Source organism: Castor canadensis, chromosome 11, assembly GCF_047511655.1.
Source record: "Castor canadensis chromosome 11, mCasCan1.hap1v2, whole genome shotgun sequence".
NCBI lineage: Eukaryota > Metazoa > Chordata > Mammalia > Rodentia > Castoridae > Castor > Castor canadensis.
The window spans coordinates 94597061-94616188 of NC_133396.1; the positions used below are offsets into that span (position 1 = coordinate 94597061).

At 34.5% G+C, this 19128-nt stretch overlaps 1 protein-coding gene across 8 annotated transcripts in view; it reads right to left on the bottom strand.

The window, feature by feature from the left end:
• The window catches only part of Pou2f1 (POU class 2 homeobox 1), a 140305-nt gene that overhangs the window by 50082 nt on the left and 71095 nt on the right, over nucleotides 1-19128 (bottom strand). For 5 of the 8 annotated variants that reach the window (XR_012438848.1, XM_074047579.1, XM_074047576.1 and 2 more), the window contains 5 exons: nucleotides 17097-17162; nucleotides 5956-6056; nucleotides 2167-2220; nucleotides 209-328; nucleotides 42-89 (listed from right to left, as the gene is read on the bottom strand). Coding sequence is in view for 7 of the 8 variants with exons in the window: in XM_074047579.1 (XP_073903680.1) it covers nucleotides 42-89; nucleotides 209-328; nucleotides 2167-2220; nucleotides 5956-6056; nucleotides 17097-17162 (389 nt within the window). In the remaining variant the exon portion in view is untranslated. The remainder of the gene's footprint in view (nucleotides 1-41; nucleotides 90-208; nucleotides 329-2166; nucleotides 2221-5955; nucleotides 6057-17096; nucleotides 17163-19128) is intronic. The other 3 variants (XM_074047577.1, XM_074047582.1, XM_074047578.1) reach the window with 2 other exon arrangements.

Here is a 19128-nt window from a genome sequence, read left to right on the forward strand (position 1 = left end):
GAGCATCTGCAATTATAACAAAAGAAATCCTGAAAACTTACATCAAAAATAACTCCTTTTCCTGAGGCATCTACACTGTTGGAAGTCCCCTAAAGACACAATAATGCCATGTTACTGCCAGCTACAGTGAACAACTATCATCAGGTATCAGCCAATGGTAGTTCTGACATAGAGGAAGTTTACTGCAATTTTCTCAGTGAAAACTTACCCCAGTTATCTGTCCTCCAGCCAGCATAAGCTGGGTCTGGGGAATGGCTGCCTGTACTGATGGCTGCTGGGAAGGCTGGCTTGGCTGCTGTGAATCCCCCGATTCTTCACTAGATTTAGACTGGGGTGAGGTGAGGTAGGAAATAAAAGATTTCAAATACTAGATTAAAAGAAATGTACTTACAGCTCTATAGTTTAAAATTCATTTAAAACATGGGCTATTTAGTAGTGGTTTGGGTTTTTTTTCTTCTTCTTTTTTGCAGTACTGGGGCTTGAACTCAGGGCCTCATGCTTGATAGGTAGGTGCTCTACCACTTGAGACACTCTGTCATCCCTTTTTGTGATGGGTTTTTTCAAGATAAGAGTCTCATGATCTCCCTGGGACTGGCTTTTATAATCCTTCTGATCTCTGCCTCCTGAGTAGCTAGGATTACAGGTGTCTGGCATTCTTCTCCTGTCTGATAAGCCTGTAACTTCCTAGTTTTACATCCTAAGTTTTTTGACTTTTTATTCCAATTCCAGGAAGTTACTAATTATAATTTTTAAAAAGAAAAAAATTAGTCCCTCTGCAAATTAACAGAGTTTTCCCCAACCCCCAATCCTTCACTCTGGAGATAAAGAGCAAAGGGAAGAATATATTTTTAATCCATTTCTCTATTAGACCCTTCACACCAACATTATGACATATGGTGGTCAGACTCAAATTTCTTCATATACCATCTTAGGAGTTGACTATGTGACCCACAGAACTTTTCATCTATTATTTTAAAGAACTATAAATCTTGCATCTTCCATGAAGTAACACACAAGCTTGAGGGAAAATGCCGCAGTCGAGAAAACATATCCCGAAAGGAGTAGAGAGAAAAATTTTATGGTAATTAAAAACTGGTTATGCAGAGCATTAAAATTCTGCATGGATTTGCATATTTCCCACCACCTGTTTTGGGGACTGCAACAAGGCTAATTAACATAAAAGCTCTGATTAATTCTGCCAGTCATTGAAAGATAATTACAGTGCAGGACTGTAAACATTCTGCACTGGAGATACAGCCTGTTTGCCAACATCTCCTAAGGGATGTAAGTTTACCATGGCAACCAAGGCAATTTTCCACCTTCTCTCCCTCAGAAAGGAAGGTCACATTATCTCCTTTTCTTTTCTCTCCAGTTTCCATGTGTTACTAGGTCCATATTCCACTGGGTTTCAAAGAATGCTCAACCCAAGGTCTTTCGTTTTTAGCAACACTGAAATCAATCTTGCAGAATATTGTTTTTCCTTCTTGACTGCTGGCTGCCTAAACACTATAATGAAAGGAAGCAGCAGGTTGAAATGTTATGGAGTAACACATAATACTTGAACTCTGCATGTTTTGCCGTATGGTTCATAGAAGTAAAAAGCCAGATTTAAGTTTTGTTTTAAAACTGACTATCTGCCCATCAATATTTATAAACAGGTTTAAGTATAATTCTTAAAATCATACCATTTTAGAGCAGAGTGAAACTGGCAATCTTATATATGTTCCTCATTAAATAGAGAGAAAAAACTGAGCACCAGGAGGTTAACTGACTTGCCAAGGTCACACAGCTAGTGTCAGAATAAGAATTCAAACCTGAGACACCTCTGTTTCTAGTGTTCTTTCCTCTGCATTATGCTTCCCTAACACATGGAAAATGATGAAGAGATTACTTGGCTTGTGTGTAGGGAATTTACATACATAACCTTGAAGATAGACTTTTCTTGTCCACCTTTGCTTCATGTCCAGTAACAGAATATAAAATTAATTTTCACTAATGGCAATAATTATCACTGGGATCTTTATGAGATTTGGTAATAAAATCTTGAAATAAATAGTAATAAAAATAATAGCCATACTTCAAAGTAGTTCCTTTTATAAAATTATGTGTTCATTATGGAAAAAAATATATAGAAAATTTGACCCATAATTCCATATCCCAGCTTACCTGTACATTTAAAGACTGAGCAGCAGCCTGTAAACTTGTTCCAGCGAGCTGAACCTATGTAAGTAAAGCAATCAGGGGACATGCTAATCTATAAACTGTTGACACTCATTGCCAGAGATTATCATTCACAAACATCACACACGTCACTGAGTTAGAAGTGAGCACACAGAGAAGTTTATTTATGGGGTTAAAACTTTGTGAACAAGCTCATAGTTTGCCTTACCACAACTGAAAAATGCTATTAATGTTTTCTAGATATTTTTTCCCACTCTAAATGAGTATAATCAGGCATGTCACACTTGTAGTGGATGGCTCCTTATTTAACATTCTGTTTATATTCTTAAGATATGTAGATTAAAAAAATTTAATTCATCTTCCATATCATGTAAAGAACACATAAGAACAAGTGAGCTACATATTTTATCATTACAAACAGAAACAGTTATTCTTTTCTCTTCTCCCCCCATGTACTTATTCTTATTCCAAAATTTCGATAAACCAGAGTAAAAATTTTACATATACAAACCTAGCTAAAATAAAGAATCTGTCCTATAAAACACACCTGAAGGTCTATCATAATATCCAATATTCATGCTTTGTACGTTCAGAAAGGTGAAATTATGGCTATGTTAAAGTAAGGACACACATGGAGTTAGAAAACCATCTTTTGGCAACCATAACAATAAGTGATTCAGACAAGAATTAACAATGGATTATCTAACAAATGGGCAAAATTTGAGGATTATAGTATATCTATATGTTCTCAACTATTTCTCCACAGATATTAATTACAAAGGGTAAAATAGTAACTTTACAGAGGGGGATACATGGTAGACAAGTGATTATGTATAGTTAGAATTACAGTAATAAGACATGAACCTCTACTACAATGCACTGTAAAAAATACATTACTTATGTTGTATTCCTACCAAAAATGGACTACCTGAATCTAATCATGATGAGATAGCAGACGAGCACAAATGAGGAACACTACAAAGTAATGGGTAATGAAGGGAGAAAGAGACCATAAACTAGGCTATAATAAAAGGAAGTGCAAACCAGCATGGTGGCAGTGGGAATAAAAAGTAGGAAACATGAAAGGTATTGCAAGGTACTACATAAGGATACAAGCAACTGGATATAGATGAAAAAGAGTTGCAGATTATTCCAGGGTGAAAATCTAGGAGCCTAGAAAATGTAGTATCATTAACAAGGAAGATAATGAGTTCCATTTTGAATATATCATATCACATTAAGATGTCCTGACATCAAATGTAAGTGTTGTTGTGGAGTTCACAGAATTAAGAGCCAAAATGAACTGACTGCTATGCCCTTTATTTAGGAAGTCCTGTTAGTAGATAAGAATCATCTGCAAAGAAAACACAACAACAAAAAAACTCAATCTCCCCAAATTTATATAATATTTGGACCCAGTGTAATCAGGAGAGGCCTATCTGAAGAGATAGTATGTTTAAGACCTAAGGGGTTAGAAAAAGTCACCTAAGGAGCCAGAGGAAAGAGTTTCAGGTACAAACATTTAAAGGAAGTAAAGTTTTATGTGACTTTATTTAAATCAGTCGTTTCTGGGTAAAAGTTTGTTGAAGCACAGGCTATTTATACAGTCTCAAAGAAATCACCTTGTTGGTTCTTAATTACAAGGAGGAACAGCTACATTTACAGGATGTAATGATTAACACTACTGTAGTCAAATGATAAAACTCGTGTCATAATAATGGGACAAGGCAATATCACATATGCTTTCTGATATAATGCACTAAGATGGGCTGAACATCACTTCTGTTGCATTTCTTTCCAAGCACTCACTATGAATCTAATCATAAGGGGACAATCAAACAAACCCAAATTATGAGGAACTCTATAAAACAGTTGGCCTCTAACCTCAAAAATGTGAGTGCTATGAAAGATAAAGAGAGACTAAGCAAATGTTCTGGACTGAAGATGACAAAATAGGCATGACAACTGAATACAAGGTACAGATTGAATAGTAGACAGGAACTATTTAAATAATGATCATATAAAATAATATTGCATTAATGCTAAGTTTCTAGAATTTGATATTTGTGTTGTAATTTTGTAAGAAAATGTTGGGTTTTTTTGAAAAACAGGGTGAAGTATTTATATGAGCACAACATCTTCAACTTACTGTCAAATGATTTAACAAAAATGTTAATATTTTATATGTGTACAAACACACAAGGAGAGATAAAGTATGGTTAAATGATAAGAATTAATGATTTCATATGAACACTTAATATTGTTGAAATTGTAGATTTGAAAGTTTTCAAAATAGAGAATTAAAAATAAAAAATAAGAGCATCCCTTTACCACTCCATTTAGTCAGTTTCTCTTTTATTGTTTTTCTATTTTTTGAGACAGGTTCTTACTATGCAGCCCAGGCTGGTCTTAAAGTTGAGATTCTGTCTCAGTCTCCTAAATGCTAAAAAAAAAAAAAAATCACACTGTATACTATAAACATCTTAGACTGTACAGGATGAGCTAATCATTCTTCTTCTGTATTTCCATGTTTTATTTATTTAACAAATAATTACCAAAAACCTAATATATTTTGAGCTTTTTGGTAAATGCTAGGGACACAGGCAAATAAGAAAAGGTTCCCGTCTTCATGGAGCTTATCATTAATGGTAAGAAATAACCTATTTTGCATATGCATATTTATAACTATGCTAAGGGAAGGGTTAATGTGCTAAACTGATCAGGAAGTAAGTTGGAAATCCACTTGTATGTTAATTATATGTCTAACCAGGTGATGAACAATTATTCAGGTACTTCTGCCTTGATAGAGGTTTCAAAATTGTCAAGGTTTCAAATACAGTTCTTCGATTTTCGTTATTTTCGTTTAAGCAGACTTTGGTAATCAGTGGCTAGACCTGGAGGTCTTAGAGTTAGTGCAAGAAGAGTTGCAATCATCTTGGAATTTGGACCTAGTAGGCAGATTTACAGTATCATCTATGCAACTTCAGGGATTAAAAAAAAAAAAAAAAAAAAGTTTGGACCATGTCATGGTTTGGATCATAAATGTCCCCTGAAGTCTCATAACTGAAAGGCTTGGCCCTAGCTGATAAAGTTATCAGAAAGTGATGGAACCTTTAGGACATGGGGCCTAGTTTGAGGAAGCAAGGTTATGGACAGTGTGGACTTGAAGGTGACCTTAGGACCTCAGTTCTTTCACCTGTCTTTCTCCGTTTCTTTGTCACCATGAGGTAAGCAGCTTTACCCCACCAAGTGCTCAAAGCTCTGAAGCTGTGAGACAAAATAAATCTTTCCTCCTTTCTAGTTCATTGTGTGGGTATTTTGTTACAGTGTTGGGCAGCTGACTAACACAGATCATAACATATTTAAACCATTTAAAGATGCTTACCATGTGCCACACAATTGACTAAAGTCTATCAAAATTGTGATTTCTCTTTAAAAAAAAAAAACAGAAAAATGTGTTGGATCTTTGAATATATTCTTAGAAGAAAATTAAAATGATGTTTTTCCTAGATTATATTAAAATACATTGTTAAATTTCAGATATTAATATTGATTATTTTTATCTAAAAGTTATAGAGAGAAGTTTCTCTATTACAAATGAACTATAATGATTCCACACTAACCCTTCAGAATGATACAACTGGATGTGACTGGCACTAGGCTTTAATATTAAAATTTAATATTTAAAGTTTTATATTCTAAAATAACTTGCCCAGGTCCTAGCATTTTATGTCTCTGTCTTATTTTCACTTCTGGTTGAGCAAAACATTCTACCTGATGGAGATGTCCAAGGAAAGCCTGGGCCTGGGCTGTTGAGATTGCTCCTCCAACAGGCACAGGTTGCTTCTGAAAGTCGAGACCATTGGTTTGTGTGCCTGGAAAGCAAGCAAAATGACTTAATAAGGGAAATATATTCAAGTGAAACTAAGTACCAGACTTCAGTTACCAAAACTCATTAGGACACTTTTTTTATTTACGTACTTAGAATTCTAAATACCTCCAAAGAGAAGAAGGGATTCAAAAGAAATATAGTAAAATAGTTTGTCTTCAAAAGGTAGAACTACAAGACAAATGTATAACATCAGAATTAAAAACAGTGACAAACATTCATAAGGCAGTTTTAGAGAATGCAGAAGCAATGACTGAAACAACTGGGGTTGGAACTGGCATAAAACTTAATGATGGCTTTGATCCCCGGTACTGAAAATTAAAAAAAAGTACATATTGTGCCAAAGAATTACAAATTATCCTGGTATGAAATGTAATTAGTCATTTCCATAAGCCATATGCAGGAATTTCACTATTTTTATAGTTGTACATTTTGTCACAAGTTGCTGCCTTTATCTGTATGAAGAGATTATCCATGTGAAGATTTCAAGATTGTGCACCATTACACTGAAGTCATAACTCAATAAAGCTGGGGGAAAAAGACTGCACCAATACAGAAATATGGTCAAGACATATTAATAGACCAACAAAGTTGAAAGATGAGATTATGAAAAACAGAGACAAGCACTCAGAGATTAACATTTCTAATATGAAGTTCTCCAGGACCAAATATTTCACTCTCACAGAGTCTACCAAAATTCTACACACTGATTCTAATTCTTATAAAAATGATAATAAGCTCTTTGTTAAGTCATAAAGCACTAAATAACATAAGGTTAATTGACTTCTGGTATTCTGGTACAATGCTTTATAGCAGATCATTGTTAATAGTATTAGCACTTAATACTATTAAGTGTTGTGACTCTGCCTCTTGGGGAAATGGGATGAAAATATGGTATTTGTACTTATTACCTATGGTATTTGTAAATTTTTTATTTTTAAGTATTACAATATTTTGACATCTTGGAAAATCTTTCTAGGTAGGTAGTGATTGCCCTTTCTAGGCTTAATCAATTCTTAGCCTCTGCAGTGATTCATTCACACTATTATATAAATATTTAGGTATAAAAAGCAGTAATAAATGAGACACAAGACTATCACATAGGAAAGAACCTGATGTAATAAGAGAAAAACAACAACAAAAATACATAATATAAAAAAAAGAAAACCTGCTGTAATAAAAAATGTTGACAAATATTTACCAAAACTTGTTATTTCAGATATTGGTGTTCTGAGGTTATAAAATTAAATACAGTAACAGCCCTTCCTCTGAAGTAGTCTTCGGACATATTCATTCACTAAACAAATACTTATCACGTATCTATTACATGGCAGGCAGTACAGCAGTGAAGAAGAGACAAAAATCACGTCTTCATAGAGTTTATATTTTAGTGCGGAGAAAGGGACAAAAAACCAGAAATATTAGATAGAAATAAATGATATGGGAAAATAAAGAAGAAAGGGGAAGAGTCTGCTCAGGGTGTACAGGTAATAGTTGTGGTTTTAATTTCAGTTGATCTTAAGAGTATGAGATGGAATTAACTGGAAAGACTGAATGGGAGAAGGAAATGTCAAACGTTTCTACAGCTAAAGTAGAAGACACTATACTCAGGCTAAAAAATAAAATCCAAGAATCCTAACTAACAATTTTAGATACAGTGTTAGGTCCTAGGGTTCTAAAGACAAACAAGTCATGTTCTATACCACAAGGACCACACACTCAGGTATGAGTGATAGACAAGAAAAATTTAAAAGACAAGTACTACAAAAAAGATAGCAACAAAAAGAGTATGGTACTGTCACTGCCCTCAGGCAAAACAAACAAGTATAAGGTACTGACACTGTCCTCAAGCAGAATATCGGTTTGCTCTAAGAAAGGTGCAAAGTGCTTTGAGAGATTTAGTGTGGCTAAGAAGAGGGAAAACTGAGTTTATACATGCAGTGAAGCATGAACCACCAAGGTGAGGGAAGTGAATAATCTAATGGCTCAGATGTGAGCACACTTTATTATTAACCACTTTTTATTATAATGAGACACTCTGACCATAATGGAGATGCATGGAAAGAAACACTGTTAGAAAAAATGTTTCAGTTTCTAATACTATTTACCAGAAAATGAATGAAGATTTGCTACTTTTAAATTATATTATCTAACCCGTTAGAATGCGTGTAATTTTTTTTTTTTAAGAGGAAAACAAGAAGTGCTGTCAAGGACACAGAGAAATTGGAATCCTATACCTTGATCCTGGAAATGAAAAATGGTCAGCTAATATGAAAAACAGTGCGGTGGTTCTTTAAAAAGTTAAAATACAGATTTAACATTTGACCCAGCAACTCTACCACTAGATACATACCCAAACGAATCAAAAACAGATACTCAAAGAAATCCATGTACATAAATGTTCATTGCAGCAAAAAGTAGAAATAACCCAAATGTCCTTCAATAGATGAATGAGTAAACAAACTGTGGTATATTCACACAATAGACTATTATTAAGCTATAAAAAGGAATGGTACAATGTGGATGAACCTTGAAACCATTATGCTAACTATTGCCTATTCATTTACTTACAGAAGCCAGTCTCATCCATCTGACTGCTTATATATAATCCCGTACAGGCCAAGTAACATAAAACGTACTCCTGTTGGATGCTATGTGAAAATAAGAATAACAATTTTTTGAATGAAGGCCTGAGAGATTTTGGAACATAGAATTTATGAAAGTTATTTTTCATCACTCAGCACCTTATTTTAGATAGTACTGCACTGTATGAAAATCATGTGGTAGTACTTCAACTAAACCTATATAATAAAGAAAAGTACATTATTCACAGATTTCCATGTAGATTTACCGCAGTCAATGCAAAGTTTACCAATTACCTAAATTCCTAACATCTTACAGGAAACAATGACAGTATCTGCTTGTCACTGTATTATCTTGATAAGAAAATACAAATTCCAAATGAAGTTCAAAAGTCAAGCAAACATGGAAAAAGATCATGGCAAAAGATTTTTCAAGAAAACTTAGCTACTGTTTATATTTTAGTGTGTATGAAAAAAGCGTCTTCCATCTGAGCCATCATCAAATTGAGAGAAATCTGGGATAATGGAAATCTAGAAAGAGAATCACTTATGGCAACAGAAAGGTTCTATAACACTACAAAAACAAGAAGCATAATCAAAATTGATGATACGGGTCACCTTCAGGATGGATGATTATTATATATGTGTGATTTCTACAACAATCATACTGTGTTATCCTTTACTTTCTAAGAAATAGCATGAGAATGTTCTTCTGTATCACCTTGTAGGTAAACGCACATCAGTGACACATGTGAAGATTTCTGTAGGTAGATAGTGTTTGTTAAATCTATCTGATGAAAGATGCCATTAAACAGATTTTCATTAACTTTATTTTCAACTGCAGAAAAATGAATTAATTTTAATTGTGACCTATAAATTGCTGAGACCATCTTTTTCAAATAACCTAAATATTTAACATAAATGGTAATACACCAAGGGCTAAGGAAACAAGAAAGTAAGTCCATATAACCTAATATCATACTCACATTTTGTTGACAAAGAAAAATTTGCCATTTACCCTCCTCCATCTATCTCCAGTTTCCCAACCTAGTCAAAGCCTCCCTACTCACATCTTTCCAATAAGGTGTGAGTCAGTTACATGGTGGCAGATTCCTGCCTTCCTCAGGAACACAAAATCAACTCTTTCTTCTGATTGTATCTGATGCCACAGCTCTTCGCTTGAATTAGGATCCTTCGCAACAAATAATTCCTGTTTCTTTTTCTGGATGAACTGTTTACTCCCAGCCCTACTCCAGACTTCCTTATTGTATTCTATTTCTGTTTTCATTTTCTCAGTACCACCAGGACATCCCTAATTGCCTCTGTTCCTAATCTTATTTAGAGCACTTTCTTACATTTGCTTCTACTAAATATGTATTATCTATACCTGTTTTTATCTCCTTCACACTATTTCTCCACCTGAAGTGGGGGTGTGGGAGCTTCTTCTAGTTTAGGCCATTTTATCCACAGTTCTTAAAAACCCAACATCTCTCTTCTTCAGAACTTTGATTTTGAATTGTCTATTCTTTCTTCACCCTGTCATTTTCCTTAACACATAAATGCCCATATTGCTCAACTGGGAGGATCTTTCTGACCTACTTTCCCATTTTTAATTTGTCTTTCACACTGCCATTACCATACTCATTACAAATGGCTATACTGAGCACTTACTGCGTCACACATCTTCTTGCTTTCCATATACAAACCAATACTATTATTGTTACTTAACTCTAGCTTATAGCTAACAAAACCATGGTGCAGAAAGAAACTTGGCCAAAGTAACATAACTAGTAAGTAAAAAAAAAAAAAACCAGAATATGAATCTGGGTGGTTTGGCTTCAGGGTCTGAGCTCTTAACCACTAGCTCTGTAAGCCCCTCATAGAACTTCCATTAAGAGTTGACTATATTTATCATCATCCTTCCTCAACCATTCATTCACATCTCCACCCATGTTTTTTTTTTTTTTCAACAACTTACCTAAACTTTTTAAAAGCTCCCCACTAACCACAAACTGTCAAATCCAAGCGTCACATTTTAAGCATACTATGTCTTAGACTCTATTTTGTTTTTCTGAGACAGGGTCTTGCTATGTAACCCTAGCTGGGCTCAAACTTACTATCTACCTGCCTCAGCCTCCTGAGTGCAGAGATGACAGGGATGTACCACCATATCTGGCTCTGTCTTGAACTCTTGACCACAATGAATACAATTCCGTGAACGGGCTGGCTGATTCACTTCTGACCTCTATGGTTCAACAGAACTTTCTGTGATGCTGGAAATGTTCTGAGAGCTACCAATGTGGTAGCCACTAACCATACATGGCTACTGAGCACTAAACACGTGCCTAGTGTAACCAAGGAACTGAATTCTTAATATTATGTAATTTAAACTTTTAAATAGTCAATTGCAGCTACTTGCCACCCTACTGGACAGGGCATGGGCCAGCCCATTCAATGGTGTGTAAGAGCTCTGTCCTTGGTCCTTCTTTTGTCTATTTCACTCTCTTCCCAGTAGTATCTCCCTGTTAAGGATACCCATGCTTCTGTAAGTAACCCAGATTTCTCTTCTTAGGAACATATCACTATCTTTAACTGGCCATGCTTTCATCTGAAAGTAGTACAAGGTACCTCAAATGTAAGAACTGAAGTGCTATCCTAGCCCCAAACCAAATACAGGTGTTGATTTTACATTATGCCCTTTCCTTCTTCCCTTCTTTGTTCTTAAAACAAAACAAAACAAAACTCCCTCTCAATCTTCTCTCCTCCTCCCCCCAATGGCTCATTAAATTTGACCTCTCTCCCCAGTTTCTACTGCCACTGCTCTGGGCCAGGATGCTATATAATGGATCTAATTGAAAGAATAATCGAGTCTAGCTTTTGCTTCAAGCAAGATGTAAAGTGTAACACAGCTGGAAAATTCTTTTATGTCAAAATTCTTTTATTCCTGTTGGGAAAAAAATTATGAAAAGAGTAACCATGACATCAAACTAAGCTACCCTCTAAGGGAGAAAGAAGAAAATTATAGACAATCTCTGATAATTTGTTCTTAAAACAGATCTTCTCATTAGCATTCTACATTTCTACTAGTGATAAATAAAAATGGAAACTACTTTTAAAATTCTAAATTTGTGACTGGGTTATCTCTTGTCAAAAGGATGAACTGCTCTGTCACTCATTTAACACGACAACATAATTATAATTCAGAAGTCACTTCTCTTACAGGTTCAGTAATTGTAGCTCCTTTTCCTCCTCCTATGTTTAAAAAAAAACAGGGTGGGCAGGACAAGGGCAAATTTCTCAATATGCAGTAGTCAGAATGTCTTAAAAAATCATATCCTATAACTGACATCTATCAAATCAAACACTAGAGGAAGGTCTACCTTTCAGATGGGTGTTTGATATTTGTTTCTAGACCAACATGAACAGAGTACTTTATCTTCACTTTGCTCCAGAGGCTCTCTGGAAGTGTTTTAGCAATTTTTAGAGACCTGTGAAATTACTCACTATTTAAAACTTCACTATGAAAGAACTCAAGAAAAATTAGTATCGGGATTTCTACCTTTAGGCTTACAAGAGCACCCTGGACGGTGTAGAATGTAGCATACACAGCAAAATATATAATAAACATTAAGATAATAACAAGAATAAAAGAAATAACAGTATCAGAAATAACCCTACAGACAAACCTAAGTTCAAAGGGAAGATCATCTTTTGAAATCTGAAATCTTCAATTGCTCTTCTCTGGTTTGATGATAACTTTGAGGCCTACTCCCTGGTGATTTTCTGAGGTTTCTCCTGAAAATGCTGGCATTTTATCTGGACATGTTTCTAAAGTGCTGGTTCATGGCATCAAAATTTTAAAGTACTATGGAGAATAGCAAGTGTGTCTTTCAGGCAAGATCCCTTCTCTTCATGTTGAAGAAATAATGTCTAGTCGTCCTTTGTTTGGGTGTAAATACAATTTCTAATATCAGTCATGGCACTAGTAAATACCACAAAATGAATATATCATTAGTTACTAGGAACTTCTCTTGATGATATTTTTGGAATGCTACTTTATAATAATATATTAATAAATTTCTTTGGCCTTTTCATTTGCCATAAATATCTCCATATTCTTGGAAGTGATCTTTTGAATGAAAAATGAAGTGAAAAGGGACAGGATAGGGGTGTTTTGGATATGTCATAATTCAGGTTAAAAAATACAGTTAATTAACTACAAACTCAATGAATCAACACAAATCTATTGCTTTTTTTTTTGCTGTACTGGGGCTTGTACTCAGGGCCTACACCTTGAACCACTCCACCAGCCCTTTTTGTGATTAGTTTCTTCCAGATAGGGGCTCATGAACTATTTGCCCAGGCTGGTTTCAAATTGTGATCCTCCTGACCATTGCTTCCTGAGTACCTAGGCTTTCAAGTGTGAACCTGGCAGGTTTACTGCCTTAAGAGATTAAGTTTTAATATTTCAAAACAAATATCAGAAAAATTCATATTAAGTTTATATTAAAATTTTTTATTTTACCTTCATTAATTGTAAAAAATAATTCACAATCAATGGGTGCATTAAAGTATGAACCAGAATACTGTCTAATTTTGAGGGTGACTAAATGATAAAGGATCTAGAAGTCACATGATACAATGGAAACATTCTGAAGGAACTAGAGACATTTTCGACAGATTTCTTCCTCCCCATTTTAGGTCTTACTGTTTTTTCATGTTGAATGTATACTACCCACCACCATCACATTTAGATGCTACGGAATCTTCAAGGGACAGCATAAGCTCTACATTCTTCAAAGGTGTTCAGGATCTAGCTAGAAATAATTTCTTTCTATACTGAATTCTTGTGGGCTCACACATACTTTTTATGAATCAAATTCTGATGTTACATTTTCATATGTGGCTTTTTTCTTGCAATATAAATTTCTTGAGAACAAAATCAATATTGGATTCAATTTTAGTGATCTTAACTGAGCATATAGTAGGCACCTTGCACACTGTAGACAAAATAAAATCTTCCTTTCTGCTTCCTAACTTTGGAGAAAGGGGTATATATATTTTTGATTTTCAAAGTGAACTCTTCATTTTGTGTACTTTTGTAATCTAGCTTTTCTACCCTACTCTGGCTCTATCAATTATTTTTCTTTCTTCACTCTTCCTCACCCTGATGGTTCCTTTCATCTGGCATATAAACATTTCTTCAACGAAACACCAACTTAACACTAAGGTTCTTCTCTGTATCAGCTCTTATATTACTTACCATAATCAACCAAAATCAATCAACTGTGTGTCTACCCTTTCTTTTAATGGATTGTTAACCCCCTGAAGACTAACAGACTCTTATCTTTTTGCACTGTATCTAGTAAACCCAAGTAGACACAGTATATTCTATTTTACATATAGAATAGGCCAATTTGAATGACAGACTTTCTGTGAACGTGAGGGTTATATGACAAAAATGCAATTCAGATCTGGCTTAACTTAAATTACTGGTAAGAAAAAGGCAATCAACATATCAAAACAATCTTAAATAATTTTACAGTATCATTTCCCTTAATTCTTGTAACTACAAACATTTCAGGAAAAGATAATCAACACAAAAGTATTCTGAATCCAGAAAATGTGAGACTTCAGTTTTATTATAATGCTAAGGTTCTTTCCTTTTGAATATTTACTTGTTTTCCATAAACTACAAAAAAATCACAACTAATAAACAAAACTGTATTTTTAAAACAAAAATCAACACATAGGCATATAATTATCCAAATAAGATACAATTTTATTTCTAATACATCAAACATGGTCATCTAATAAACTGACATCAGTGAGAGGTGCTAAGAATACAATGCCAGCCCCTTAATATTTGAGAAATTGACAGTTTCTGTTATTCTCAAGTGAATGTAAAGGTCCATATACAGTAGAAGTCACTTGTACTTTTACTAAGGCAACATGTGGAGTAGTGGACAAACAGGAAGTGAGCTGCTATGCTTCTTAGTTAGGATGGCTGATCATCTCACATTTGATCCATTTATGTTACTTCATTAGCAGTAGCTCTTACAAATCTGTTTTACAGGCATCTCTGTAATCCTAGCAACTTGTTTTTTTTTTTTTCCCACTGGGGTTCTGGGGTTTGAACTCAGGGCCTATACCTTAAGCCACTCCACCAACCCTTTTTTGTGATTTTATTTTTTCCCCTCAAGATAAGGTCTCACTAACTATTTGCTTGGGCTGGCTTCAAACAGTGATCCTCCTGAGTAACTAGGATTACAGGCATGAGCCACTGGCACCTGGCTAAGGATTATGGTTTGAGGCCCACCTGAGCAAATAGTTTACATGACCCCCATCTCCAAAATAACCAGAGCAAAATGGAATGGAGGTATGACTCAAGCAGTAGAGCACCTGTTTGCAAGCAGAAAGCTCTGAGTTCAAACCCCAGTCCCATCAAAAAAATAAAACAAAAAAAGGAACTAGTTAAAACAGACAAAGCTCAGCTCTACAATGGGAACAGGCCTGTTAGGTGTCCCCTATTATAACAGGGCAAGAAATTTGCATAACTGTTTCAACAAATGTTGCTTAAATTTTCAGTACTATTTATTGCAGCTCATGAGAAAAATCATATGTAGGGCACTAATCCCAACCCCGCCTTTATTTTCTAGCTGGTTTAGTGTCTCAATTTCCCATTCCTTCACATATAACTGGTCATGAGAATTTAAACTGAAATCAGGTAATGTGTACAGCGATTAAGATTTTTAAAAATATGTTGTAGGTACTCAGTAAATGGTAGTTACTGAAACTGTGGTGTTAAAGTAAATACAGGAGCTCTCAGGAGGGTTTGACATGTTTACTTTCAGTGTTCTCCAATCATTCTGCAGGTCTCCCCTTAGAAGAAAAGCATGTCTCCTTTGTTTTGAAGCAGTTCTGTAGACAGGAGTGTCCTCTCTACTCTCTCACAGCCTCTTAAGGGAAATGACTACAAATAAGTCCCACACCTTTGGCAGTGGTTAAAGCATAGGTGTTAGTGCAATAAGATAAAGAAAGATGGGATCCAAAAAGGGGACAAAAAAATAACAGGAAGGATACCAGGACTAAATATAATGCTGCTCTTCCCCTTCTTGGGAGATACCAGTAGCCTATTTGGCTAGCCTCAATTAGATATCAGGAGACAGGTTAAGTACAACAGGGCTGAACATGTGACTTCTTACAGCTCAGTTTTCTGTGAAGAGTTAGATACATTTTAGAGATTAAAAGGTTAATCAGCAATTCCATTGTACAATTTACAATGAAAGAGATGTAGACAGGAAACTCGCAATTGTTCAACTCATCCATCTACTACAAAATAAATATCCCGTGACCAGCGGGGTCGGTAGAAAACAAAGTTTCAATAGTGATTCTCATTCTTACCATCTCCCATAGTTAGGCATATTATAAAATGAGTCAAAGGAGGAGCCCTCTCTGCAAGCGAAAAACCTAGTTTACTTTTAGAAACAATGATTGTGGCATCCCTGCCCACAATTATTTCTTGTTTTATTTTTTAAGACTGGGTCTTGCTCTGTAGCCCAGGCTGGCCTTGAACTGTTGATCCTCTTGCCTCACTACAGAGTGCCAATGATTACAGGTATTCACCACATGTCCAGTTCTACAATTTCCTTCTTAATATGGTGTAGTATTTTAATTTATGCCTCACCAGAAACTGTCTCTGGCAGAGGATTAAGATATAAAATCAAATAGTCAATATACTGACTTGACAGTATGGGCTGTGGAGACAAACTATATCCTTTTTTATGGATTTACCTCTCATGAGGATTCATTTTTCTCATTTATATGATAATTAGTCTTCTCCTGATAAAAAGTTTAATTAAGTGTAAATTTTAAAAAAAGGAAATAAAAGGATGTATTAGAAGTGTGTGTTTGTAACTTACTTACTGACAGTATCATAATTTATGCCAAATGGAGGTAGGTAAGATTTATTATTTGATTAACACCAATAACCAAAGAAACTATTAACTGAATGGTTACTGTACAGCTGGCACTGTGCTTAACACTTCACATATACTATCTTAATACTCATAGTTACCTGCAAGATATTCCCATTTTACAAGTGGATAAATTAAGTCTCAAAAAGATTGGGAAAACTGCCTAAAGTCACACAGTTATTAAGTGGTAAATTCACAATTCAGAACCAGAACATCCATCCCAAGGGACTATTTCCTATTCTGTAGTTTCTCTGATAGAGGAGGCAGGATGAAGCAATCTACAGAAGAAAATTAGATAATGTTTAAACAAACATAATCCTAGCTCCTACAAGTACTAAATCATATTTGACAACTCAATATGCAAATTGCTCTGTATTTGCCAAGTACACATCCAAGTTAAGTGGAAAGTTTCTTCTTTCAGCTCTATTAGATCTAATTAAAAAGCTGGATCGGAGAACTTTCTCTTACCTGTGTTGCTATCTCCACTCTCCATAGATGGTTTACTGGTTTCTGACGGATTATTCATTCTTGAGTCTGTAATAAGCCAAAGGTAGATATGGTGTTTAAAAAACTGGGGATGAAGATGAGGTTAAGGAGGCAAAGTTGTGGCAGGGGAAAGGGTTAATTAACATTATAGTCATACGGTTCAGGAGACAGTGCATACTTTTTGGGCTAAAACATTACAAATAGTAAGAAAAGCTTGTTAGAAAGAAAAAAAAAATTCAGGATCCCCTGGACCCTGAAGGTATCCACAAATAAATTATTTTCTAAGATAGAACTTGAGGCTGAAAAAAATTGTATTAGTCTGATATGTTAAAAAGAATAGCACTTTATAACATTAAAAACATGTTAAATAAAACTGGGGAAGAGGAAGCACCTTAAAATGTACAAAATGTATTCCCAAATGAAGTATTGTTTTCTATAATCAAAGATATTCATAAATTATAACCAAAATAATCTACTGGTAATCTTAATAACAGATGGGACAGCAATTCAATTTAATAGATTAAAAGAAAACATGTCTAAGAAAATCTCTCCCATTTTATTCCCCTCCTTAACCAAACTAAATAAGTCACATGAGAGTATATAAAAAATATAGCTCAACCATAAACAAGCACAAAAAGTTGTACCCTTCAGGAAGCATAACAGATTCTCTCAATCGAACCACAATTACAAGTACTTAAAAATCCTATTACCTTGATATTCCAAACGAACCTGTTAATTTGGGTTTACTTCTCTTAGTCTATCTATTTAATCAAGGTTTGTTTCCACAGTAAAAGTTTCATCAAGCTATATTAACTATCCCAGAAAACATGTGAGATGAGACAAGAACAAATGCTGCTCTTCCTCCACCTTTTCAAAATGGTAAAAAAACAGAACATACATACATTTATGTTTAAATACACATTTATTTATGTTAAAAATACACATTTAGATCTAGATCTTTTGCAAACTCAAATGTTGAACATTTATAATTAAACATTTATAATTAAACAAGCTTATTATAAAATAATTTCTGCCTCTCCACTGAGTTAAGCACCATTCAACTAGTTATTAGTAGAGAATATTTAAAACTATATCCTATCTTTCCTTTTGACCAAAGATCGTATTTTGTTATGCAGGAAATAAGTTTAACTAGGCAACCAAAATAATCACTAGAAGATTCAACCATGTTGTTCATAGCTGCTTTACCCACATGCATAAGGGATGAGGAAAAATGTCTCATTTCCAATTCAGAAGCTGTATAATAACTTTTCTAATCTACCAAGTTTGGTTTTTTTTTAATAACTGATGCTTGTCTTATAGGTTTAGGAAGTGTTTACTGTATCTTTGGTTTCTTCTTCAGATGTTGAAGGCCTTAAAATTTGTATGTCTGTGGTCATAAATGAGGGCAGTTTGACAACTTCCTTCCCCCACTGTCCAGAAACATTTAAATACCATCCGAAAACATACTAAGATTTGAAAGGAACAGGTGTACAACTCAGTGAAAATCAGCTTTCTGAATGACTTAACCAAAATTTTATGAAAGTTAACAAAGATCACAAAAAAATTTATACTAATAAGCATATACAATGGTTAATGATGCCTTTAGAAAATATTTTAAAGTAGAAAAAGTGAATCAGTTAACATTCATAAAAAGGGTAACAATTTCCCCACATACATGAATACCACAGGAAAAAAAAAAGCCTAATTCTTAAATCATCAGCTGACCTTGCATAGCTCATCCCTAATTTTCATATCTTTAAATTAAAATTTTTGTCACAGGTATTTTATGTGAATCTTCAAAGAAACTTGCACTGAACTGTCAAGAGCTTCAAAGGCATTTAACAAAATTATTTCAAACATACAAAAAAGAACAAAACAATAAAATTCTGATTAACTTTATAATGATGGTAAGACTGTTTCAATGGTATTTTCTGTTAACTAAAAGGAATAGATCTAACTTCTAACTCTAAAACAAATGCTAAAAAGGTATTCTCCTTTCATATCTTGAGCTCCC